This window comes from Anomaloglossus baeobatrachus, chromosome 8, assembly GCF_048569485.1.
Source record: "Anomaloglossus baeobatrachus isolate aAnoBae1 chromosome 8, aAnoBae1.hap1, whole genome shotgun sequence".
In the NCBI taxonomy this organism is placed as follows: domain Eukaryota; kingdom Metazoa; phylum Chordata; class Amphibia; order Anura; family Aromobatidae; genus Anomaloglossus; species Anomaloglossus baeobatrachus.
Window position 1 is genome coordinate 82003740 of NC_134360.1, and position 26548 is coordinate 82030287.

Genomic DNA, 26548 nt, shown 5'->3' on the forward strand with positions numbered 1-26548 from the left:
TTACAAGTGACCAAGAAAGCCAAATAATTAATTTGCTCCACTGACACAATGAGCAAACAGTAATACTTGAAGATGGGACTCCAGGGTTAGAGAAACTTACTTAACTGTTGAAATGTAAACCTACAAATTGCTTTCTTTTAAAGCAGTGGCTTATAGATATTTTAGAAGTTTTTGTTCCTTAGATGGAAGATTCTCAAAGAGACTTGCAAGAAAAGAAAGGTCAGAGAAGCACAGAGCTCATTGCTATAAGGCTGTTAAGCAGAAAGCAAACATTAGAAACATGGAAGAAACTAAACTGCTAATCCCGACAGAATGAAAGAAATGTGTATGCTAAACCACTTGGAGTTCGGGGATCCTGGAGAATGAAACCAGAAGTTTACATACACTATCTAGAAAGACATCTGCATGTTTTTCTCACTGTATGACATTAAATCAGAATAAACCTTTCCTGTTTTAGGTCAATTAGGAACCACAATTATTTATATTTGCCAAATGCCAGAATAATGAGAGAGAGAGAGAATGATTTAAGGCATTTATACATTTCCTTAGTATTTGGTTCCATTGCCCTTAAACTGTATGACTTGGCTCAATTGTTTTGGATCTCCTTCCACAAGCTTCTCAATATTTGTTAGGAATTTAGGCTCATTCCTCCTGACAAAACTGGTGTAACTGAGCCATATTTGTAGGTAGTCTTGCGCACACTGGCCTTTTCAGCGTTGCCCATAAATTTTCAATTGGGTCAGGCTTTTGTGATGGCCACTCCAAAACATTGACTGTTATCCTTATGCCACTTTGTAACCAGTTTGGCAGGATGCTTCAGGTCATTGTCCATTTGGAAGACCCATTTCCACCCAAGCTTTAAGTTCCTGGCTAATGTCTTGAGTGAACACCACATACCCTCTAGTATACACTTAATTCATTAAAAAGTAGACAAAAATGTATAAGGCCTAAAATAATTTCATTGAAATGGATTAAAAAAAAACACAAAAAATTATATCTAATATATGAAATGGTGATACAGGTACAGGAGTAGACAAAAGGACTGCAAAAAATATTTCTTATTTTCTAGGTTCTTCAAAGTAGCCACCTTTTGCTTTCATTACTGCTTTGCACACTCTTGGCATTGTCTTGATGAGCTTCTAGAGGTAGTCACCGGAAATGGTTTTCCAACAGTCTTGAAGGAGCTTCCAGAGATGCTTAGCACTTGTTGGCCTTTTAGCCTTCACTCTGCGGTCCAGCTCACCCCCAAACCATCTTGATTGGGTTAAGGACTGGTGACTGTGGAGGCCAGGTCATCTGGCGTAGCACCCCATCACTCTCCTTCTTAGTCAAATAGCCCTTACACAGCCTGGAGGTGTGTTTGGGGTCATTGTCCTGTTGAAAAATAAATGATGGTTCAAATAAATGCAAACCGGATGGAATAGCATGCCGCTGCAAGATGCTGTGGTAGCCATGCTGGTTCAGTATGCCTTCAATTTTTAATAAATCCCCAACAGTGTCACCAGCAAAGTACCCCCACACCATCACATCTCTTCCTCCATGCTTCACGGTGGGAACCAGCCATGTAGCGTCCATTCATTCACCTTTTCTACAAAGACACGGTGGTTGGATCCAAAGATCTCAAATTTGGACTCATCAGACAAAAGCACAGATTTTCACTTGTCTAATGTCCATTCCTTGTGTTCTTTAGCCCAAACAAGTCTCTTCTGCTTGTTGTCTGTCCTTAGCAGTGGTTTCCTAGCAGCTATTTTACCATGAAGGCCTGCTGCACAAAGTCTCCTCTTAACAGTTGTTCTAGAGATGACAAGGTGTGTCCAAACTTTGTCTGTACTGTATATAAAAAATATTGTTCTGCATTTGGTCATCTTTAACATAAAATGACAATTTATCCTTACTGATCTGAGGTTATAAGTCATCTGTCACAAGCTTTTTGTTGTCTATAAGTCTATTGAGGTTTTACACACATTTTAATTTGGGACATTGTGAGATATATTTTGGTACAAAGATAGTATTAGTTTTACATACCTAGTGGCACACATTTTGGTAGGAATCGCATGAAGCCTACAAAGACAATAATGAAATGTGTGGACTGGGTATATAAAACGGTTGCTATCCAGGTTCCAAGCCTGTTATATGCATGTACCTGGATGTACCATGAACAGCCATCTGAATCAGCAATACAAACTGGTTCTCCCCTAGAGACAATGATGTTAGTGAAGAGTACTGTCCATAACATCTCTGCTGAATCTCCAGTATATCTCAACAACCACTATACGGGAATCTTAAATGGCCCACCAAACCCAACTGTGATCGTTCAGAAAAGAAATAAATATCAAAACAAGGTTATTTTATAAAAAAATAAATAGATAAATAATAAAATGATCCCGCTGTGTACGAGCCAAAAGAACAAGCCAGGTCACAGAAAACTATATTAAAAATAGCGGTTATGTTTATTCTGTGTTTACAATACAAATATGAACAAAGGAAACACGAAAAAAGGACATCATGTTTTATAGTATGCACATATATACAAATGTAATAAATCCACATAGCTTTCCACTAATTGTCATCTAGCTTTTGCTGCCAATTATGTAGGAGCACATTGAAGGATTTATTTTAAAATCTGGAAGTTATACATAATTTTTCAACTGTCCAGTTTCTTAGCAATATTAAAGCATATCAAGTGAAATTGAAAGCTTCACAGTGCTCCTAGATTCACATGTGCAGTACCGTTGTGAGCCTTTCCCTCCCGATTGCTGGTTTGTGCTGCAGAACACCACCTTCCCATTTTACTAATAAGTTGCAGAGACGGCTTACTTAAGGCCGAGTCGATAACAGGTTTTTGCCACGTCAGTGGCTCTTTCTGAAAACCGGGGTTCAGGTTTATTTGCTGATGGGGTAATTGGCTCTACTATAGCAGACTGAGTCACTTTGTACTCTGACTTCATTTTGGCAGTATTTGCCTTTTTGAGGCGGGAACAAAAATGTGGTTAACAACGTTTCTGTGCCTGCTTCAAAGAGGCTGGCATTGCAAAAAAAAAAAATGAGATCAGAACACAAGATGACTATTTGCTCATTAAAATTAATGGACCCATCAGTAGATGAGCCTGAAACTCATTTTTCAGGACTTCAGCACCGATGGAGCAACAGATGTGTGGGAAAACATGATGTAAAGCCAGCACTAAAAGCGCAGAGGCTGCTGTAATCACAGGACTTTATCATCTAACAAGTTTCCTTTAGGCTGGGTTCAGATGGCCGCATTTTACAGTCTATATATAGACTGCAACGCTTGGACTGATCACGGGTCTCCTAGCAGCCTCAAAGACATATATGAGGATGAACGTTTGGGTCCGGAGACTCGCAGTCAGGCTGAACTGCGATTCAAACTTACAGCCTCATAGGCATATATGGGGCTGTACATTTGCGTTGCGTGGAATACATATACACACCTGGCTGACACTTGCCTTATGTGTTTAGCCATAAATGACAAAGTAAATGACAAAAAGATGGGTGGCCCAGACTAGAAGTCTCCATCCGTCCAGGTGACAAGTCTATATGCAGTCTTGTGTTATGCAGTTGGCTCCAATATTAGTAATTTATCTCAAAATGCAACTATATATTCAATAATGCATTATGTACGCAATATACGCCAATAGTAGGCAGATCACAATACAGTTACCACAGCAGCAATAAAGAACAGTGCCCATAGAGGAATAATAAAGAAGGTCGTGTCCAAGCCTGGTGCCACATGGGTAGTGACGGCCACATGACTTATTTTTGCAAGCTTGGACATGACCTTGTTATTTATTCTTTCTTCTATGGACACTGCATATGGGCTTATCACATGGCTGGGTTGGAGTAAAGTATTCTCAAGGATGAGCCACCCATCTTTTACCATTTACTATCCATGTAGGGTGGTCTTCTACCCCTGTTAGGACTAGGGCTAGGACCTGGTATCATTGTCTTTGGACGATTTTCATTGTTTTTAGATGTCTAGATAAATAAAGTTTTTCATTTTAATGTAATTTTTGGATGTTTATGTCCTAGTCTGTGGATTTCTATGTAAATAAAGCTTTATGTATTTTGTTATTGGATGTGCGGCTGTATCTGTACGTTCTTTTTGGCTGCTGCTTGTTATACGTTGGCCAGCACGCTAATTCCTCATTGAGTGCAGTGCCCGCTCTATATAAATTTGTGCCAGATGTAAGACAAATGATTCGATAGAAAGACTGGCATAAGCCATAGGGGGCTCAGTGTTAACCAGCCACATTGCTCTGGTCAGTATTTACATACAGAGCAAGGGCCATGGAAATGGAAGTCATTTGTGCTTGGTAAAGAAAAGCCTTACTGCAACTGGGTTTAGTTGACGTCTTCCAAGTAATACCATCCCTGTATGAAGTAATATCTGACATTTCTACTCTTAAATATTTCATACTTCGCAGCCAGAATTCATAATGCTGAAAAAAAAACATTTACTACTGCGTTAATTTATATTTTATATTGACCTGCAACCTTAGAATAATCTAACCAAAGAAAACGAACAGATCTCATCTGATTTCCTTGGAATGAATCATTACTGGAAAAGAAATCCAGCGTCTAAAATAAAAGTCCTGCTTTATATAGCTACATACTGGTGTTTTTTAATTTAGTAGTGATACATGATGTGGGTGATCAGGAACTCTGAAGATGTGCAGGTGTCTACGGACAGATATGTAGGGAGGAGGCACTGCTGCGGGGCTCTGGATTCAGGGAAGACAGTAGAAACAAATGTACAAAACACATTGGGCTCCACAGTCAGCGATTCAGGACCATCTTATTTAGGACCTCCAGTCCTCCCACAGCACATTAGAGAGGCTCTTCCAAATGCTGAAGTCAAACACGTGTCGGAGCAGATACCCGCACCCCCATGTTTTGTTATTTTTTTCTTTAGAGACCAATTTGTTGAGATTCTAATATATGATGGAAAACAGTCAGTGTTGATAATGAAACTAGATGGCCACAGTTTAATATCTGGGTCACTGAGCAGTAACTAATGCTGTGGCATCATTATGTTCCATGCTCCAGAGTCGGTAAAATTCAGTGAAATCCACGTAGGGCTCCACCCGACCATCCTCGTCTGGCTGAAGAGATGGTGAGGGGCGAGTGCGAAAGAGGCCTCCGTCCGAGCTGGAGCTGCTGCTCTGCGTGTGCGTGTTGGTGGACTGGAGCGTTGCACTAGGCGACTGTCTGGAGAAAAACAGAAATAAACAGAAAGGATATTAGAGCGGCTGGAGGAACTTACCAAGTAAGAAGGTTCCAGAAAGATCCTTGATACAAAGACTCAGATTAAGCAGAACAAATGTAACCAGTTCATCCTGGGAGAATATCATAATTTGGTGCTAGAATTTCGATATTAGCCCCTTACTGCAGCACATAACTTTTTGCATTGACATACCCATATGAGGGTTCGCTTTTTTCGCAGACTTTTACTAGGCCAACATTTCTGAGTGTAACATTTTTCTGTTGGTCTTATATAATATTCTAATTTTCTGAGACTAGTGATTTTTTAAAAAAATAAATAAATAAAAACCCAAAAGCCTGTTATTGTGATATTTTGCTCTCAGCAGTATCCAGTCACTGCCGTGTGCTTTGTTACACCAAAAACAGCAAACATTTGTACTGTGCTTTTATCACAAAGGTCCCAAAGCGGACAAGGAGCTACTGAACGAAAACCGTTCTAGTGATGTTACCATTGAGTATCACCTTAGGAAAGTCTGCAGCAGCATTGGGTTAGTGCAAAGAGCGTCACAGAGGGTTGTGGGATCGTATTCTGTATATCTGATCTCCTGGAAAGTCTGCAGCAGCATTGGGTTAGTGCAAAGAGCGTCACAGAGGGTTGTGGGATCACATTCTATATATCTGATCTCCTGAAAAGTCTGCAGCAGCATTGGGTTAGTGCAAAGAGCGTCACAGAGGGTTGTGGGATCGTATTCTGTATATCTGATCTCCTGGAAAGTCTGCAGCAGCATTGGGTTAGTGCAAAGAGCGTCACAGAGGGTTGTGGGATCACATTCTATATATCTGATCTCCTGAAAAGTCTGCAGCAGCATTGGGTTAGTGCAAAGAGCGTCACAGAGGGTTGTGGGATCGTATTCTGTATATCTGATCTCCTGGAAAGTCTGCAGCAGCATTGGGTTAGTGCAAAGAGCGTCACAGAGGGTTGTGGGATCGTATTCTGTATATCTGATCTCCTGGAAAGTCTGCAGCAGCATTGGGTTAGTGCAAAGAGTGTCACAGAGGGTTGTGGGAATCGCATTCTGTATATCTGATCTCCTGAAAAGTCTGCAGCAGCATTGGGTTAGTGCAAAGAGTCTCACAGAGGGTTGTGGGATCGCATTCTGTATATCTGATCTCCTGAAAAGTCTGCAGCAGCATTGGGTTAGTGCAAAGAGCGTCACAGAGGGTTGTGGGAATCGCATTTAGTATATCTGATCTTTTGGAAAGTCGGGGCCTTTAGGGACTTTTCTGGCCACTTTTGCTTATGAGTTTAATTTATAAAAATTACCAATCTGAGGCACCCACTGTGTTTTTCTTAATATATAGCCACTGGTGATTGATGGTCTTTGAAGTCTACATTTCAATCAAAACGCAATGCTTGTGTTTCCAGCCCAGCGTGGTGCACAGGGGTATAACTGTAAAAATTCTGACAATATCCAAATACTTCTGGACCAGCAGTACATTGCAAGCAGCTCATACACTGCAGTAATGAACCTCTGACGGAGAGTATCCATTTTCCTCTCTCTCATTTTTTTCAAGGGATTTCCTGAAGATTAAATTCTCTTATAGTTGCAAAACAATATTTTTTTGACCTGAGCAAAATGTTCCCGGAAGCGATAAATAGCTATAAACTCCTCTTTTAGCTCCTGAAACCACGGCCAGGGTTTCACCGCTGTCTTATTTGCATTAGCAGTATCATGTTGCGTGAAAAATGGAACAACAATTGTGCAGCCTGTAAAGACAATGGGCCTGGATATAAAACAGCAGTATATACACCCTGCTGCGGTATGACTGCATGGGCTCGTCTACGTGCATTGCGCCACGAAGAGAGTCCGGGCCATTATATTACTTTGGTTACGCTAAGTCATTTACAGAGCTTTGAAACATTTCAGCACAGGTCACACAACTGTTATAAGAAAGAACTGAGAAACTAGTCAAATCGGAGTGATACTTACAGTGTCGGGGTTGTTCCATCCAGCGTTGTTGAACTGCTGTGAGTACCATTCACCATTGTTCCTTGTGAAGGCATAACCAGAGACAGAGTGACACTGGTTTTACTAGTGTTCTGGGCGTTGGAATATGGCACTGACACGGGGTATAGGCGACCACCTAAAATATAGAAGTATTTTTCTGAGCTGTAGAGGCAGAAAACAGATCAGTAAAAAGCAAAAGTGTGAAAAGAAAAGGTCACAAACCCTGTGTGGGTGTAAGAGTGGTCTGATTAATCTCTTCCAAAGGGTAGCCCAGGTTACGGACGAGCAGGGTCATGTCCTCATATTTGGTACAGAATTTGGCACGCTCTCCGCCACTGACAAACGTGCTGTGATGAATCCGCTTGACCCTTTCCACCACTGCCTGAGCCACGTCATCCAGAGACACTTGCTTAGCAAACTCTGTGGCAATCATTGCTGCTATCTCCTTTAGATAGAAATGAGAGAATAGTGGTCATAAAGTAAAAAAATACTATTATATTTAGGAAAAAAACAGGTAGAAAGTAAAAATATCTACGACACCTGATTGGCTTGTCCAGGCCCATGAGCAGCGTCCAGAGCTTTGTACAGCCCTTCTGACATCAGCACCAGGAAGCCGGTGACGCCGTCCAGCGGCTGGCAGCCATGGATTTCTGGCTCCGCTGTAATCGGCTTGGACTTTGCTGCACTGAGGACAAAAGCACAACAAGTGATTGAAGCAATGAAGTGAAGTAAACAAACACTTTAGATAAAATTAGAGATAAACAACCCAACACAGATCCGGTAGTTTCAGTGTTTAGCTGTAAATTGCACTTCAATCCATCTACAGTGAATCAGGGACAATACAGCAGTGTCCAGGTCAGAAGTATCTTCAATGCAGTTGTCTATTATAAAAGGGCAGATTTCCATGTAGACTTCAATAAAAAGCAAAGGGAAAATGCTGGCACTACCACTACACCCAGTACAAGGAAAGAAATGGAATCACACTAGATGCAGCTTATTCTAGTCATATCTTAGGGTGCTGAGGGTGATACCTGCAAAAGATCATGAAAATTCAGAGGAGTACTGTAAAAGATGAGAGTAAGAAAAGCAGCAATCCCCACTGACAATTTCACTGAAATGCACTTTCTTTCAGTCACAGGATTGCAGAGACATCAATGAAAAAACAAACAGTTGTTTCGCGTGAGTACAGGCTTCTTCAGGCTCACGTTGGTGTGACCAGGAAAATGCCTGTCCTCACGCGAAACCACTGTTTCTTATATCACCGATGTCTCAATCTGTAATCCTGTGACCGAATAAAGTGCATTTTACTGAAACTGCAGGTGGTGAGTGCCGATTCTCTTGCTCTCCTCTGAATATTCATGAGTTTGATAAAAAGGATTTATCCCCTCCCAGATTACTTTGATATTTGAGAATTAGTCACACTGAATGTTTTCTGTTGCTTTAATGAAATATAATATTTCACACACCAAATTTGAGAAAATAAAATACATAAACAAAAAGCTAGCAATGTGAAAAACAAACATTTTGGCATGAAGTTAGCATGCAGCCAATCAATGGCCTCAGCAGTGCCGTGTGGTACAACTGGCGTCATGGTTCTCACCCCCGCATTGATGCTAGTAGTACAGTGCATGGTCTCTCACATAGTGATTGGCTTAGAGTTTAAATGCCTATGCCTGTAATTAAGGCACGGGATGATGGCTGGAGTGTGAGAGCTGGATTATGGCATATAAGACAAACAAGAACAGACTTTGAAATGCTTTATAAATGATAGGGAAGGTATTCAATATGGAAATACTCATGGTAAAAATAGTAACCTCTCTTACAATTTATTAAAAGTGAACCTGTCAGATAATCCTCGTGGATCCCATGATCGGCCAAGCATGCAGCAAAGTGCCTAACTCCGAAATTCTGTGGCGTTTGAGAAAAACAGCCTAAAAGCCACCGAGGATCGAGCTGCACGGGAGACTAGTGGTACAGGAGGGAGGGACAGGCTTCTACCCACCCGTTCAGCTACATGACCGTTTCTGTAGGCCCCTGTACCTGACGTGAATTCTAATGTTAAGCTATGACAGTGGCCACTTTTGAGTTGGTGTCTTTTTTTTTTTTTTTTTTTTAGAAGAGTTAGATATGATTTATGCATCAAGATACCTACCTACAACTTGAAAGCAAGTCCTCACCTAAATGTAAAGCAAGTCCTCACCTGAATGTAAAGCAAGTCCTCACCTAAATATAGTACAACAATAATTGTAAAACTTTAGCTTAGCCTTTTCCTGAATAAAAACCAGGAGTGGTGCTAAGTCACAGACCTATGCTCCATGTTGGAAGGACAAGGGATTGTCTAGATGGGATAATCATTTCAATGCCATGTTCACATGTTGAGTATTTGGTGAGTTTTGTACCCCAGTATTTGTAGCCAAAACCAAGAGTGGGTAAAAAATACAGAAGTGGTGCTCATGTTTCTATTATCCTTTTACGCTGATCATCCCACTCCTGGTTTTGGCTACAAATATTGAGGTAACAAACTCTCTAAATACTCAACGTGTGCACACAGCCTTACAGTCCTTACAGAAATAGTCCATAAAATGAGCACTTTGAGACTACACTTCTGCAAATACTACGTAACGTGGAAGAACAAAAACCGACAAAACACAATAATGCCATACAACACTATTTGATATTCATACAAGATAAAGAACATCACCTTAACAAGTCCATGTCATTATAGTTATACTTGACTTTGTAATCTCCGATTCTGCGAGTGCTCGTTTGGCCTCCAATAACACCAGCTTGCTTTATTTTGGCTGTATCCAACCCTAAGAGGACAAATGACAAAGGTAAATTAACTTGTAACTCTCCCTGGTGGGATCCATTCTCACATCAGTTTAACCCCTTCACCCCCCAAGCATGCTTTCACCTTCCTTACCAGGCCAAATATTACAATTCTGAAGGGCGTCACTTTATGAGGTTTTAACTCTGGAACACTTCAATGGATCCCGGTGATACTGAGATTTTTTTTTCATAACATCTGATACTTTATAAACAGTGGTAAATTTAGGATGATCTTTTTTGCGTTTATTAGCAAAAATATTGGAACATTGTCAAAATTGTGCAATTTTCAAAGTATTCATTTTTATGCCCTTACACAAAGTAATTGATAAATAACATTTTCCACAAATCTACTTTATATCAGCACAATTTAAAAAAAAATAAATAAATTTGGGTAGGAAGTAAGAAGAGTTAAAAGATTATCAGCAATTTCTTATTTTACAACGCTATTTTTTTTTTTTTTTTTACGGACATCACATCACATTTGAAGTGACTTTCAGGGGCTTATATGACAGAAAATACCCAAAAGTGACACCGTTCTAAAAATTACGCCCCTCCCACTGCTCAAAACCACATCCAAGAAGTTTATTAACCATTAAGGGGCATCACAGGAACTAAAGCGATGTAAACAAAAAATTTACAATTTTACTTTTTCCCATAAAAATATGTTCCTTTAGCCCCAAATTTTGCATTTTCACAAAAGTAACAAGAGACAACGGCCCCTCAAATGTGTTCTACAATTTCTCCCGAGTACACAGATACCCCATATGTTGTGACAAACTACTGTTTGGGCACAAGGCAGGGGTTGTAAGATAACCGCTTGACTTGTGGAACACAAAATCGTATGGAAGACACCATGTCATGTTTACAGAACCTCTGATGTGACTAAACAGTGGAAACCGCCTACATTTTGGAAACTTGACCCCTCACAGAATTTATCTAGATGTGGGGTGAGCACCTTGAAAAATGTAGGGTAAGCTATGCACAGATTGCCAATTTAGGTGCTCAGAATTAAAAATGTGATCCAATATTAGCAAAAAAACTTCCGAAAACAAAAAAAACCTAAATAATGGGGGAATATTGTTGAGCACCTTTAACCCCCATGTGCTTCACAGAATTTATAAAGCAGAGCTGTGAAAATAAACTAAATAAATCACATTTTCCCCACAAAAATATTGCCTTAGCCCTAATTTTGTTTTAACTTTCACAAGGGTAACAGGAGAAAATGACCTTACAATTTGTTGTGCAATTTCTCCTGAGTATGTGGATTCTCCATACATGGTGGCAAACTACTGTTTGGGCGCACTGCCAAGCTACAAAAGGAGTGACGTTTTGGAGCGCAAACTTTGATTGAAATAATGGCAAGCGCCATGTCGCATTTGCTGAGCCTTTGAAGTGTCAAAACAGTAGAAACTCCCCACAAGAGACCCTATATTGGAATTGATCCAGTGTATTCCTGGTATGTGAATTTTACAATGTGGTAGCATGTGAGTTGTGAAGCGTACATGATGTTGGCCTATGTAAGTTATATAGACTACATGAGGTTGGCATATGTGAGTTATGTAGAATTCAGCAGGTTGGCTTATGTGAATTATGTAGAATACATCCAGTTGTGCAATAAATTACAGTAAGTTAGAACTAAAATTACTGTAGCAACAAGTGAACAAGTCCTGCACCGCCTGCCCTCAGATTACCTCCAAGTTCAGTGGCTCACGTGCTGATGACTGCCATGTAGCGCTGGTTTGCAGGCGCAGCGTGCTGGTCGGTATTGAGCAGCTAGGAGATCCAACAACAGGAAGATGAAAAATCGACCGCAAACAGCTGCTATGCCAAACAATTTCTTTTTTATTCAAGCGTTCTTTTCATCGGTGCAGATATAGAGGTAGAAGTGAAAGAAGGGTTAATATTGACAAAGATGTATAGGAAACCAACTGCCTCTAACTCGTTACTGCACTTTCAGAGTGCCCACCCCACTCATACTAAAGTAGCTTTACCCTACTCTCAGTTTTTGAGACTAAGAAGGATCAATAATGTAAAAGAGATTTTTGAAGAACAAGCTGGGGATTTAAGATCAAGGTTATTGGCACGGGGTTACCCTAGTACACTAATTGATTCTGCGTATGAGAAGGCGTGTTCTGAGAGTTCTGAAAATCTATGGGTCAGCCAATCTTTTGGTATTGGAAAATTGTCACATAGTCAGGCAAAGGCAAAAAAGGTGAGAAAAACGAACAATGCCGTAAATAGGTTTATGTTCAGTTTTAGGTTTGGCCCCTTAGATGGAGTAATAAAAAAAGCCATAAAAAAGAATTGGCATATCCTTGCCAACGACCCGGATCTAAAGAGTATGACAGATGCAGGACCCCTAGTCTCTTATAGACGGTGTAATAATTTGAGAGATCTGCTGGTGAAAAACAGGGTGACCTGTCAGTCCACATGGCTCGAGAAATGTTCGCCTGTTGGGAATTTTCGCTGCGGTCACTGCAAGTTTTGCGCCTTACATCTCACTGGTACATCTCTTCAAATTGGCTCTTTTTCTCACCAGGTCAGGCAGTTTATTTCCTGCAAGACGAAGTATGTGGTTTATGTGATTGTATGCCCCTGTGGAAGATTTTATATAGGGAAGACAATAAGGTGCATGTACATACGCTTTAGGGAGCACTATAAATCGATCTCCACAGGTAAAGGTTCTCCTAGGCTAATAGAACACATTCGCACAGCACATGAAGGTAATCCCAACATCTTGCGCTTTGCAGGACTAGTCCAGGTTTCCCTGCCTCCACAAGGGGGCGATCTCCATAAGTTATTGCTACGTAAAGAAGCAAGTATGATAATAAAATTTGGAGCGCAGGGAAACCTGGGTTTAAATGACCGTAACGACCTAGCTGTATTCTTATAATACTGGCTTGCATAAAACTGATTTTTTGCAAATTATTTTCGAGTGATGGATTCATTTTGGATCTTTTGATAAATGAGTGGTTATGTCATTAAAAAGAATAACATGAACATAATGAGTTATGTATTGATATGACATTGATAAATGCCTCTGTACCTTTCAGGTGAATTTTTTCCTGAATTTTTTCCTTTTTTTTCCCCTGTTTTCATGTTTGTTTTTGAAATGTGTGTCACATTGATTGTATGACCATGTTTTAAATGGGATGTGTTGTCTGCACTTATGTTAATCACTATCATGTGTGCATTCCTCTGTTTTTAATGTGCGGTGATGTGGCCTGGATGCACTCCCCTTTATAAGGTGCGTGCAGCCATTCCCCGACGTGGACCCGTAGAAGTCTGGCTCACAGACGAAACGGCCGTCGTCCTTTGGAGGGACTCGCATCCTAGTCACCTCCCACATTTTTATCTGCACCGATGAAAAGAACGCTTGAATAAAAAAGAAATTGTTTGGCATAGCAGCTGTTTGCGGTCGATTTTTCATCTTCCTGTTGTTGGATCTCCTAGCTGCTCAATACCGACCAGCACGCTGCGCCTGCAAACCAGCGCTACATGGCAGTCATCAGCACGTGAGCCACTGAACTTGGAGGTAATCTGAGGGCAGGCGGTGCAGGACTTGTTCACTTGTTGCTACAGTATATTTGGATTCTTTTCTGGAGTCTTTTTTGCACGCTGTTGCCGGGCTCAGTACCAAAGTTCGCAAGAGACTGTGTGTTTTATCACATTTGCGGTGGCCACTATGGAACTGATGGACAATGAAAGCGCAAGTTCTGTGGACGTTCCAGGTGTACAGGCGGGGAGGATCGATGCGGCTTCCTTTTTCGAGGAATGCAATCTAAAAAAGGACACTGAGGTACTTGGCATTAAAACACTCGAAAATAAGATATATTCCCTCTCTGACAGAGAGGTGCGTCTATTTTGGACTATAAAGTCGTTACAGTCTTATGTTGATTGCGGCAGGGTCCCTAGGGGCCTCCGAGTGATAAAAACATTGTCCCATTTTCAAGATGATAAAAACTTTACTAAAGAATGGGAGAGCATTCAGCATGATTGTTCCATGAGGCTGCTACAGCTGGTCTTGAAGAAAAATGAGGAGGAATATTCAGCTCTGAACATACAGCTGGACGTTTTGAAAAAAGACACTCGTTCACGTGTCACTGAGGGTGTATGGTTAACATTCATACAGAATTTGGACAAAAAATTGATTGACACTCAGACAGAGATTAAAATTAAAAAAAGAGAAAAGTTCATGAGAGATAAAAAAGATTACGAAATGGGACAAATTTTCTGTTGGACAAAAGATCGCACTAAAAATTATAAAAGAAAACCTTATATAAAAAAACAAAAAATTGGGTAACCAGGAAAGAGGGTACTGGACCACTGAATCGGAGTCCAGTGGCTCTGAGGATGTGGTTCCAGGCCCCTCTAGAACGGTGACCCCTCAAGTTGGGCCAAATCCTGCCCCTTTAGGAAACGCATCCGTAGGGGGGGCAGGAAGAGGCACAAGGGGAAGAGGTCACAAGAGAAAATTTGTCTCATGGAAGAATTAGAATATTTGTCACCCTCTCTCTCTCCTTCTGCCAATAATGTTGTTAACCTGTCTGAACATGTGTTGACCGATGATATGGCAGCCGTCCTATCTAGAGGTTTAAATTTTTGCGTGCCAGAAGAGTTTGATTTTTCTGAATTCAGAATTGATTTATATAAAGCCACAAGGAAAATGCACTTGCATAAGTTTTTTCACCAGACGTCGACCACTTCGACTATAGTCCCTGAGGGTCACCAACCTTGCACAACTGAGGGGTGCGATTGGGATATTACGGGGGCTTTTGACTCCACTGTAACCCAGGCCGCTGGTTTGCTGTTGAGTCTGAATGACCCCGAGGGCGAAAAGCCTTTTGACCCAGGTGGTGACACTAATGAATGTGGTAGATTCACTAAGGGGGTGAAATCTAATTTTTTCCCCCCGGTGGCCCATGGGAATTTAATTGATGTGTTTCAGGAAGCAGTTGTCAAGGATGTTGAGGCATTGCTATATCCCAAAATGGATAATAATCTTAATGAGGGAGAAGCGGCAGCGGTAAAAATAATGCGCACGTGGAATGACACAGTATTCCGCCAAGCGGATAAAGGCGGTAATATTGTGTTGTTAACGCGCACCGCTTATATTAAAGAATGCTTAAGGCATCTGCAGGATCGTGATACATATACTCCCTTACAATCTAACCCCATTACTGAGTATAAGAAGCAATTAACACGCTTATTGGGGAGATATGTAACACTGGGTTTTCTCACTAGCACTCAGGTCGAAAAATTAATTCCAGAATTTCCCACAAAACCCCATTGGTATGCTATACCTAAGATACACAAAGATAGTGTCAACCCCCCTGGCCGCCCGATAGTGGCTGGCATCGGTTCGTTAACTGAGCCGTTGTCCCACTATCTTGATTGGTTATTGAGGCCTCTGATGGAAAGAATCCCTTCCTATGTGAAGGATAGTAACGATTTTATATCTTTGTTGAGAGGTTTTGATTGGCAGGAGGGGTTTAATCTTGTGTCCATCGATGTGGAAAGCTTGTATACACGGATACCCCAGAACCTAGGTGTACAGGCAGTGAGGGAGACAGTGGCTCGCAGTGGGAAAACGCAGTTGTATTGTGATTTTGTAGGTGAAGCTTTGAATTTTGTGCTTTCAAAAAACGCATTCATGTTCCTGGATAAATGGTACGTTCAGTGCGGGGGTACTGCAATGGGTACCCCCGTATCGTGCGCCATGGCTAATATTTTTTTGGGTTTTTTTGAGAGCGTATACGTTTTCGTTAGCACAAACCCATTTCTCAAGCACGTGAAGTTGTTCCTCAGATATGTGGACGACATATTCATGGTGTGGGATGGTACAGAGGAGGAGTTCACAGGTTTTGTCACCTACCTCAATAGTACAAACACCATGAATATGTCGTTTACATCATGTTTTGGAGGCAACGTTATAACATTTTTGGATATAGAGGTAGAAGTGAAAGAAGGGTTAATATTGACAAAGATGTATAGGAAACCAACTGCCTCTAACTCGTTACTGCACTTTCAGAGTGCCCACCCCACTCATACTAAAGTAGCTTTACCCTACTCTCAGTTTTTGAGACTAAGAAGGATCAATAATGTAAAAGAGATTTTTGAAGAACAAGCTGGGGATTTAAGATCAAGGTTATTGGCACGGGGTTACCCTAGTACACTAATTGATTCTGCGTATGAGAAGGCGTGTTCTGAGAGTTCTGAAAATCTATGGGTCAGCCAATCTTTTGGTATTGGAAAATTGTCACATAGTCAGGCAAAGGCAAAAAAGGTGAGAAAAACGAACAATGCCGTAAATAGGTTTATGTTCAGTTTTAGGTTTGGCCCCTTAGATGGAGTAATAAAAAAAGCCATAAAAAAGAATTGGCATATCCTTGCCAACGACCCGGATCTAAAGAGTATGACAGATGCAGGACCCCTAGTCTCTTATAGACGGTGTAATAATTTGAGAGATCTGCTGGTGAAAAACAGGGTGACCTGTCAGTCCACATGGCTCGAGAAATGTTCGCCTGTTGGGAATTTTCGCTGCGGTCACTGCAAGTTTTGCGCCTTACATCTCACTGGTACATCTCTTCAAATTGGCTCTTTTTCTCACCAGGTCAGGCAGTTTATTTCCTGCAAGACGAAGTATGTGGTTTATGTGATTGTATGCCCCTGTGGAAGATTTTATATAGGGAAGACAATAAGGTGCATGTACATACGCTTTAGGGAGCACTATAAATCGATCTCCACAGGTAAAGGTTCTCCTAGGCTAATAGAACATATTCGCACAGCACATGAAGGTAATCCCAACATCTTGCGCTTTGCAGGACTAGTCCAGGTTTCCCTGCCTCCACAAGGGGGCGATCTCCATAAGTTATTGCTACGTAAAGAAGCAAGTATGATAATAAAATTTGGAGCGCAGGGAAACCTGGGTTTGAATGACCGTAACGACCTAGCTGTATTCTTATAATACTGGCTTGCATAAAACTGATTTTTTGCAAATTATTTTCGAGTGATGGATTCATTTTGGATCTTTTGATAAATGAGTGGTTATGTCATTAAAAAGAATAACATGAACATAATGAGTTATGTATTGATATGACATTGATAAATGCCTCTGTACCTTTCAGGTGAATTTTTTCCTGAATTTTTTCCTTTTTTTTTCCCCTGTTTTCATGTTTGTTTTTGAAATGTGTGTCACATTGATTGTATGACCATGTTTTAAATGGGATGTGTTGTCTGCACTTATGTTAATCACTATCATGTGTGCATTCCTCTGTTTTTAATGTGCGGTGATGTGGCCTGGATGCACTCCCCTTTATAAGGTGCGTGCGGCCATTCCCCGACGTGGACCCGTAGAAGTCTGGCTCACAGACGAAACGGCCGTCGTCCTTTGGAGGGACTCGCATCCTAGTCACCTCCCGCATTTTTATCTGCACCGATGAAAAGAACGCTTGAATAAAAAAGAAATTGTTTGGCATAGCAGCTGTTTGCGGTCGATTTTTCATCTTCCTGTTGTTAGAACTAAAATTAGTTATTCCATGCATGAGTGATAGACTTTAAAACATTCTTTAATACACGGGCCAGGTGTCGCATTGCTAAATGTTACACTTTCTTATCCATATTATGCATCTTTTTTGCCTTCTTATCCTTGAAGTTTGAATGACCTAACCTGGGAAATGTTCCTCTGGTACTATACGGGCACCTTCAGTTCCAGAAGTACTGGGACCCACATCTTCCTTCCTTCCAAATATTAGTGCCTTGATCACTATCTCCTAAAATAGAAAAAAATGTGCCGGTCTGGCCTGCACTTCAACCCAGGTGTCCTTCCCTTCATAAACCCTAAATCTGTGGGTGTACCCTGAGGTACTCTTGCACAGCTTGTATAATTTAAATTCTGTACCTGGCCCTCTTACCGGGCAGGTATTGACGAAATTTAAGCCTCCCCTTGAACTGTATTACGGACTCATCCACCCAGATGTTTACATTTGGGGAATGTACACCTCAGCAAATTTGTTGCTGATCAATGACCAGCCGAATTTTGAAAAATCTGTCAAAGTTGTGGTCATCTCGGGAAAGACATTGTGAATTATCATTAAAATGAACAAATTTATGAATGCCTCAAAGTGTTTATGGGACATAGCTATGCAGAAAACTGGAGTGCTATATAAAACATCAGCACTCCAACATTGCCGAACTTCTGGTTTCTTCACCATCCCATGTAAAGCACAAGGCCCCCAAACTTCTATAATTTCTACTGTGTCTATGGGAGTCCAGTTAGCATATGATTAAGTGGTGTTTTGGGCCAAAAATTGTTGGGCGTATAAATTTGTCTCGGCCAAGATGAGATTTACTAAATTCTCAATGAAAATGACTTTGAAAAAGTTGATTTCTGTGAGGCCGGCAGTGTCAAATTGGAAGTCCCGATTAGGCCACAAATCTTGTGGGGTGATGTCCAAAGCGGATCATTAACGGTGAATCGGGGGAGCACTAATGGAGGGTGCTGGCTCATTTGCTGTCCTGGGGCATCAACGTTGGGTCGTTATCACTGAAGGAAAAATAGGAGGGAGAGGAATAATACAGGAAGGGGATCCGACTGGAAAAAGCAGGGGATAGGAACAGGTCAGGGACAGGACAGAAAGGTCTGGTCTTCAGTCAGCAGCAACAGCAGAAGGAAGTGGTGTCACAGGCTAAATAGTCTGTGGAACCACAAGGCTCGGAAGATCCACAGCAGAACGACAGTGACCTATCTCCAAGTCGGAATGAGCTCACTGGGAGGTCAGACCACGTCTCTGCTCACTGATTGGTGCGATTGCGTGGCATCGTATGACCGCTCCAATCAGTGTTGAGGCTGGTGATGCCACCATTGCCTAGATCCAGCGAATGTTCCCAACCTATGATGTACACATAGGTGTACCGCTTGCCAACCGTGATTTAGGAGTACGTCAAAGGTTGTGAAAAGGTTAAAGGGAATCCTTCAGCACGTTTTTGGTATGAAATCTGAGAGGAGTATAATGTAGGGGTAGAGACCTCAATTCCAGTTTTGTGTCACCTACTGCACTGCTTAGTGTAATTTTGATAGAACTGCTATTTTCTCTGTTTCAGACCCACACCCCTGACTGGCAGCTTCCTGTACAATATAAAATGCCAGCAAGCTGCCAATTAGTGGTGTGGGCGGAGCTACATACATTAGCTGGCTTGGCCTGCAAGTGAGACCTAGTCTTCCAAGTGATAATCTCCTACTGATAAAACACAGATTGTATTGAAACTACAGCAAACAGTGACACATTAATGGAATCAAGCTCTCTCACCCTATATTATGGTTTCCTCAGATTAAATGGCAAAAACCGAGAGATTCCCATTAATAAATTAAATATTTTTAAAGACCAGAATACTAGGTATGTGAAATAGACAAAGGTGTTAAAAAAAATAATAAAATAGCTAAACCTTGTTAACAGTAGCATTTACTACAAGTTAGGGATGTCAAAAAGGGCACACAGCCTCTCCCTGGCTACCCCATCTTGAAAACTTGGAAAGCATGTGAATGTATTATACTGTATATTTTTGGGACTTTATGATTTACTATAGTTCTGTGTAAAACTGGCCTTTTATGACAGGTCTGAATTTTTAAATATTGTTCCTTCACAGTAATGCATGTCCATATTCCTATATTCAATGTTTGCATCCTTAGCGTCTCAGGGTACAGCTGCATATTTGTGTATACATGGAATTCTGCTTAAAGAAAAAAAAATCACTATATTATTAGATCCAACAGAAAGGACTATACCTAGTTATTTTGCATCGTAATCTATTTACATTGTTTTATTCTGCTGCAATTGGGAAGTATCGACATAAGCACAGCCAAACTCCCCACAGAGAAGACCACCGAGGCTGCAGTATCTCATACAGATCACTGCGATCAATACACGATGAATGGACAACAAGTATATACCAGAGCGGCTGGGTCTCAGCTCTGCCCGACCACCTAAAAGTGTGACAGCCATTTGTCAAGGGGAAAATACTGGAAGGGATGCACTAAAAATTAAAACCGAAAAAATGCAAATGTGTTTTGTATACACTCCCCTTTAAACAAAAAACAATATAAAAAGATATAACAAAATAAAGCCATGCACAATGATTCCGACAAGTCTGCAAAGAAAAAAAATCCAGTAAGGATGTACAGTTCAAACCAGAAGTTTACATATACTATCTAAAAACACACATCTGCATATTTTTCTCACTATTTGACATGAAATCAGAATAAACCTTTCCCGTTTTACGTCAATTAGGAACCAAAATTATTAATATTTGCCAAATACCAGAATAATGAGAGAGAGAGAGGTTTTAAGGCATATTTATTACTTTTTACAAAGTCAAAACTTTACATACACAAAGAATACTATGCCTTTAAACAATATTGTACAGCCCATATGATTATGTCATGTCTTTGGAGGCTTCTGATCGGTTTATGGGCAATATCTGTGTTAATTAGAGACACACCAATGGATGTATTTTAACGCAAACCTGAAACACACTGCTTCTTTGTGTAGCGTCATGAGAAAGTCAAAAGAAATCAGCCAAGATCTCAAGAAGAGAATTGTGGACTTCCGTAAGTCTGGTTCATCCTTGGGTGCAATTTCCAGATACCTGAAGGTGCCTCGTTCATCTGTACAAACAATTATACCTAGTACAAACAAGATGGGAATGTCCAGCCATCATACTGCTCAGGAAGGAGAAGGGTTCTGCGTACCAGGGATGAACGTGCTTTGGTCAGACATGAGGATATGAACCCAAGGACAAAAGCAAAAGACCTTGTGAAGATGCTGGTGGAAGCTGGCAAGATTGTGTCATTATCCACAGTGAAATGAGTATTGTATCAACATGGGCTGAAATGCCACTCTGCCAGGAAGAAGCCATTACTCCAAAAGAAACATAAAAAAGCCAGATTATTGTTTGCAAATGCACACAGGAAGAAAGACCTTCATTTTTGGAGACATGTCCTGTGGTCAGACAAAACTAAAATTGAACTGTTTGTCCATAATGACCATCATTATGTTTGGAGGAAAAAGGGAGAAGCTTTGAAGCCTAAGAACACCATCCCAACTGTGCAACACAAGGGGTGACAGCATCATGTTGTGGCGTTTTTGTTGCAGGAGGGACTAGTTCACTTCACAAAATAGAGGACATCATAAACGAAAGAAGATTATGTGGCAATACTGAAGGAACATCTCAAGACATCAGCCAGGAACTTAAAGCTTGGGCAGAAATGGGTCTTCTTAGAGGACAATGACCCGAAGCATACTGCTAAACTGGTTATAAGGTGGCTTAAGGATAACAAAGTCAATGTTTTGGAGCGGCCATCCCAAAGCCCTGATCTGAATCCTGTTGAAAATTTATTGGCAAAACTGAACAGGCCGGTGCAAGCAAGGCGACTGACAAACATGGCTCAGTTACACCAGTTGTCAGGAGGAATAGGCCCAAATTCCTAATAACTATTGTGAGAAGCTTGTGGAAGGATATGCATGTTTCACCAAAGTCACTCAGTGTAAGGGCAAATGGTACTAGTCTAATGTATGTAAACTTTTGAATTTGCAGAAAGTAATAAAAATGCCTTAAAACATTCTCGCTCTCAGTCTGGCATTTGGCAAGTATAAATTTTGGTTCCTAATTGACCTAAAATAGGAAAGGTTTATTCTGATTTCATGTCAGATAGTGAGAAAAACATGCAGATGTGTCTTTTTAGATAGTGTATATGTAAACTTCTGGTTTCAACTGTAAGTAATAATAAAATTAGTCTGTCCATTAATGACCATGAGGTGCTGAAGTGGTTAATATAAGCCCTAGAGATCGGTTATGGAAGCAGGTGACAAATAGAAATATAAGCAGGAGAATAAGCCATAGACAATTATTAACTATGTTTCGCCTTTGAAAAGAATGAAGCGTTAGGAATTTTCTATTTACTTTGTACTCTTATGTTGAAGCTGTCACTAATGAGCTCGATGACAGACAATGACACGGACTGAGGTTTCATTATTCGGTGCGGATTGTTTCACTGTTCAATCATTGTTGACCGTGAACTCACTCATAGGCCACGGCCGTATCATGTTTATCCGCACTATGCGTCTGTTCTTAAGAAATCACATTGGTACAATACACCAGGTGTCTACGTCTCAGCAATCTCGTACGTTCAGAGGCTGGAAACCATCAAAGAACCAGTGTTCCAGGAAGTGAGTAATATGGATCAGGACGGTGAACCCGAATAAGGCCATGTTCACACATTGTACTTTTTCTGCAGCCAAATGTGCTCTTGGCAGTAAAAAAAAGCTTCCAAAAAAGCTGGTTTGGCTGCGTTTTTGGTTTGTCATTTGTCTACATTGCATGTTTAATAACTTTAGTTGTATTCACTACAAAAGCAGCAAAACACACTGCAGTTGCGTTTCGGCATGTTCTAATTGCCTTCAATGTTTAAAAACGCTGAAAGAATGGACATGCTTTCAAAAGCACAGCAGTTTTCCCTTTCAGTCGGGGGGGGGGAAGCAATCGTGTACAGTAGATTTCTGAAATCTCAGTTTCTGCTGGTACTGTGAAAGCAACTTTTAATTTGCATAAAACTCAGAAAAAAAAACGCTGTTAAAAGAAAAACAAATTGTGGCAAAAACGCAACGTGTGAACACAGCCTTAATAGCGTTTCCTCCTTCACACTATGAAATAAAATGGTGAAAAACAAACCACACCAATACACAGTACAGGATTACACAACTACATCTGTTAAAAAAAAAAAAAAAAAGAAAAATACACAACTTGTGTACAGGTCCGAGGCGACAACTCTTTGTGCTGCAATTCTTTCCTTTGTTTGCGGGATTATAGCAAAAGTCATACAGAGCAATTTATATATGACATTGAAGGGGCTGCCATCACATGGACAAGCTGTTTTTAAATATTGTATTTTAAATCCCATAGACTCCCCTTCCACATCGGCACTGTCCCACTATATTGGCCCTTGGTCTCCTGCCTATATAAGACCTCATGGCTCACAGTGCATGTCAGACCAAATGAGAATCATGAGGTCAAAATGAACTGCCCAAGGAGCTCAGAGACAGAATTGTGGCCTGGCCGTCCAGCCAAACTGAGCAATCGTGGGAGAAGAGCCTTGGTGAAAGATTAAAGCCCGTTTCACACATCCGGCATTTCGCCGGATTCGGCACACTCCAGTACAGTGCAATACAGTACAATGGCATTGCGGCAAGCTCCGGTCACATGCTGTCATGTAACTGGAGCATGTGACCGGAGGTTGCCGCAATGCCATTGTACAGTATTGCACTGTACTGCAGTGTGCCGCATCTGGCAATCCAGCGAAATGCCGGATGCGTGAAATGGGCCAAAGAAGAACCCCAAGATCACTGTGGCTGAGCTCCAGAGATGCAGTAGGGAGATGGGAGAAAGTTCCACAAAGTCAACTATCACTGCAGCCCTCCACCAGTCGGGTCTTTATGGCAGAGTGGCCCAACGGAAGCCTCTCCTCAGTGCAAGACATATAAAAGCACTAATAGAGTTTGCAAAAAAACATATGAAGGACTCCCAGACTATGAGAAATAAGATTCTCTTGTCTGATGACATGAAGATAGAACTTTATGGTGATAATTCTAAGCGGAATGTGTGGAGAAAACCAGGCACTGCTCATCACCTGCCCAATACAATCCCAACAGTGAAACATGGTGGTGGCAGCATCATGCTATGGGGTGTTTTTCAGCTGCAGGGACAGGACGACTGGTTGCTATTGAAGGAAAGATGAATGTGGCCAAGTACAGAGATATCCTGGAAGAAAACCTCTTCCAGAGTGCTCTGGACCTCAGACTTGGCCGAAGGTTCACCTCCCAACAAGACAATGACCCTAAGCACACAGCTAAAATAACCAAGGAGCGGCTTCAGAACAACTCTGTGAACATTCCTGACTGGCCCAGCCAGAGCCCTGACCTAAACCCAATTGAGCATCTCTGGAGAGACCTGAAAATGGCTGACCACCAACATTCACCATCCAACCTGACGGAACTGCAGAGGATCTGTAAGGACGAATGGCAGAGGATCCCCAAATCCAGGTGTTAAAAACTTGTTGCATTATTCCCCAAGAAGACTCATGGCTGTACTAGCTCAAAAGGGTGCTTCTACTCAATACTGAGCAAAGGGTCTGAATACGTATAACCATGTGATAATTCAGTTTTTCTTGTTTAATAAATTTGCACCCCATCTTGACAGAAAAAAAACAGAACTGTAGAAATTTTTGCAGAGTGTATATTGTACATTGTAATTAATGAGAAAAAAAAATGAACTTTTTTTGAATCTACCAAATGGCTGCAAAGCAACAAAGTGAAAAATTTAAAAGGGGTCTGAATACTTTTCGTTACCACTGTATATTATAAATAGAACCTCCCAGATATTAAAAGAAATGAGCAGAGTTTTCAGACCCTGGATCTCAGAAAAATGACTAATAGTCATAGGTAGTACAAGAGAATAAACTATAGTGGGTGCACAAAAAGTGGACAGGGAGAAGAGGAAGGGGACGGACCAATCATGACCCCAAAAAAAAAAATGGTTATAATTTACACCAGAAAGTGGAATAAATTATAGCAGAAATCTACTGCAGCCCATACATGGGGTAGATTCCTCACTCTGGTCCATGGAAGCCCAAAAGGAAGAGGCAAATTGATTAAGAGGAATTCATTTGTCACTACAACGGGTTTCAAGACTGGTTACAAAATGCCAATCAGGAATGGCCCATAACAGAGTTGTATTCTAACTTTCCTACTGCTACAGAGTTAAACGATGCCTCTAAGTGCCCCTTTACGGAAGACATCAAATACATGATCTCCCAAAATATTCCCCTCTTGCGGAGGTGGTCATATATAACTATATGCACAGTATTTTACTTGGCATTTCCTGCAAGTTAAAAGTAGCTGTGGTGAAACTGAAAATATGGGTGAGAGGAGGAACACTTTGAACCTTGTCTGGATTACAGCCTACTGCCTTTGGCATCATACCCGCAGATGGGTCTTACTCCTGACCACACATTCACCGAGGTTGATGAAAATCAGATCCAGATCAGTGAATACATTTGTCACAAACCACCGGGGGGTCACTCAGAAATCCCCCGCGCTGGCTACCAGTACGTCACAATCGGGGGGTAACAAGTGGGGGTCACCCCTCCTTTATACCTCCCGACCGACAGACAGAGCACGTGATGCGCTCTCTAGCGCCCCTCTTATAGTCAGGCCAATTATGGAATTGCCCGACGATAAGCAAGGAGGCCGCTATACTACTTATGCCGATTATTGAAGGGTCCCCGGTGAGAGTAGGGTATATATTCCCCCGACCTCCGCGGGCGGAATATATAATATCTTCCCGAATCTCACTGGCCTCCCCACAATAATCCTTGGCACAACTCGCTGCCACCAACCGCTTCACGGTAACTATTAGCCGAACACACAGACGTGGGATTCAAGATCGAGATAACAGAGCAGCCCAGGATTAATTATATAATTTAATCGCCTAAAGCACACTAGAAACTACAATATATACAATAGGGAATCTACAGAATATACAGTTATGTCAGAGTACAGTTACAGATAAAGCATGGTTTACAAACAGGTATGGAATTCAATCAGTTACCTTGTGCGTCTGGCCACAGGGGGGCGCTGTAGACCAGGTTTCCAGGAACTCTCTCACAGGTCTGTCCCAACCAGGCCCCCGAGCAGAAGAACGCTGGAAAATGGCCGAAGTAGGGTTATCAACCTGGGCAGATCCAGGTCCCCTCCTACCTTAGTGACCTCACAGGGAAGCACTGCCACTCCCCCTGCATGGATCAGAATTATCCAGCAAAGGGGATTTTGGCTATAACTTTGCCTGGGAGCGTCGTAGGCAGACGCCAATGCTCTCATTGTGACAGTTATGAATTTAGCTACAGAACGAGGGGACTCATGACCTGTCTGCCAGTTCCCCATTGGCTGATATCACGCCTGGGGCATTTCCCAATGTCCTGTTCCCATAAAAAGGGGGTGCCGGCATCGTCCACATGCGGAGACACCATTTTTATGGTTGCCATATTTATCGGAAATATGGCTTGCGAGATATGAACCATTTTTTACTGGAGTCGTTCTGTCTGGCTATTTCCATAGCCTTGCTAACTAGCTAGCAGCTCCTACTACAGGGTGATGGCAGGGAGTCATCCTGTGTCCATTGTCCTAAAGCCACCTAATTTCCATATCACAGGACATGGCCATGGATTTGTTGCTAAACCAGTTGTGTGAAGGGAAGGGGGTAGTGACACCAGGAGAGGGCTTCCTGACATGACTTGAATGTCATGATTTATCGTCATATCTCCGGATTTACCTCACACCTCCCCCCTTTTGAGGGCGCTAGGGGGCAGCACACTCCGGTGTTCCCCCGTGCGCCCGTCCGCGACCTCTCCTTGTCGGGACAGCCCGTCTGCGTTACCGTGG

The 26548-nt window shown here is 41.6% G+C and overlaps 1 protein-coding gene across 1 annotated transcript in view; it reads right to left on the reverse strand.

The window, feature by feature from the left end:
- Window positions 1-2427: 2427 nt before the first annotated feature.
- Window positions 2428-26548, reverse strand: part of TAB1 (TGF-beta activated kinase 1 (MAP3K7) binding protein 1) — a 101461-nt gene continuing 77340 nt past the window's right edge. The window contains exons 7-11 of the mRNA XM_075321849.1: window positions 9931-10042; window positions 7770-7914; window positions 7452-7674; window positions 7212-7365; window positions 2428-5226 (exon numbers count right to left, since the gene is read on the reverse strand). Coding sequence (XP_075177964.1) covers window positions 5016-5226; window positions 7212-7365; window positions 7452-7674; window positions 7770-7914; window positions 9931-10042 — 845 coding nt within the window. The 3' untranslated portion in view covers window positions 2428-5015. The remainder of the gene's footprint in view (window positions 5227-7211; window positions 7366-7451; window positions 7675-7769; window positions 7915-9930; window positions 10043-26548) is intronic.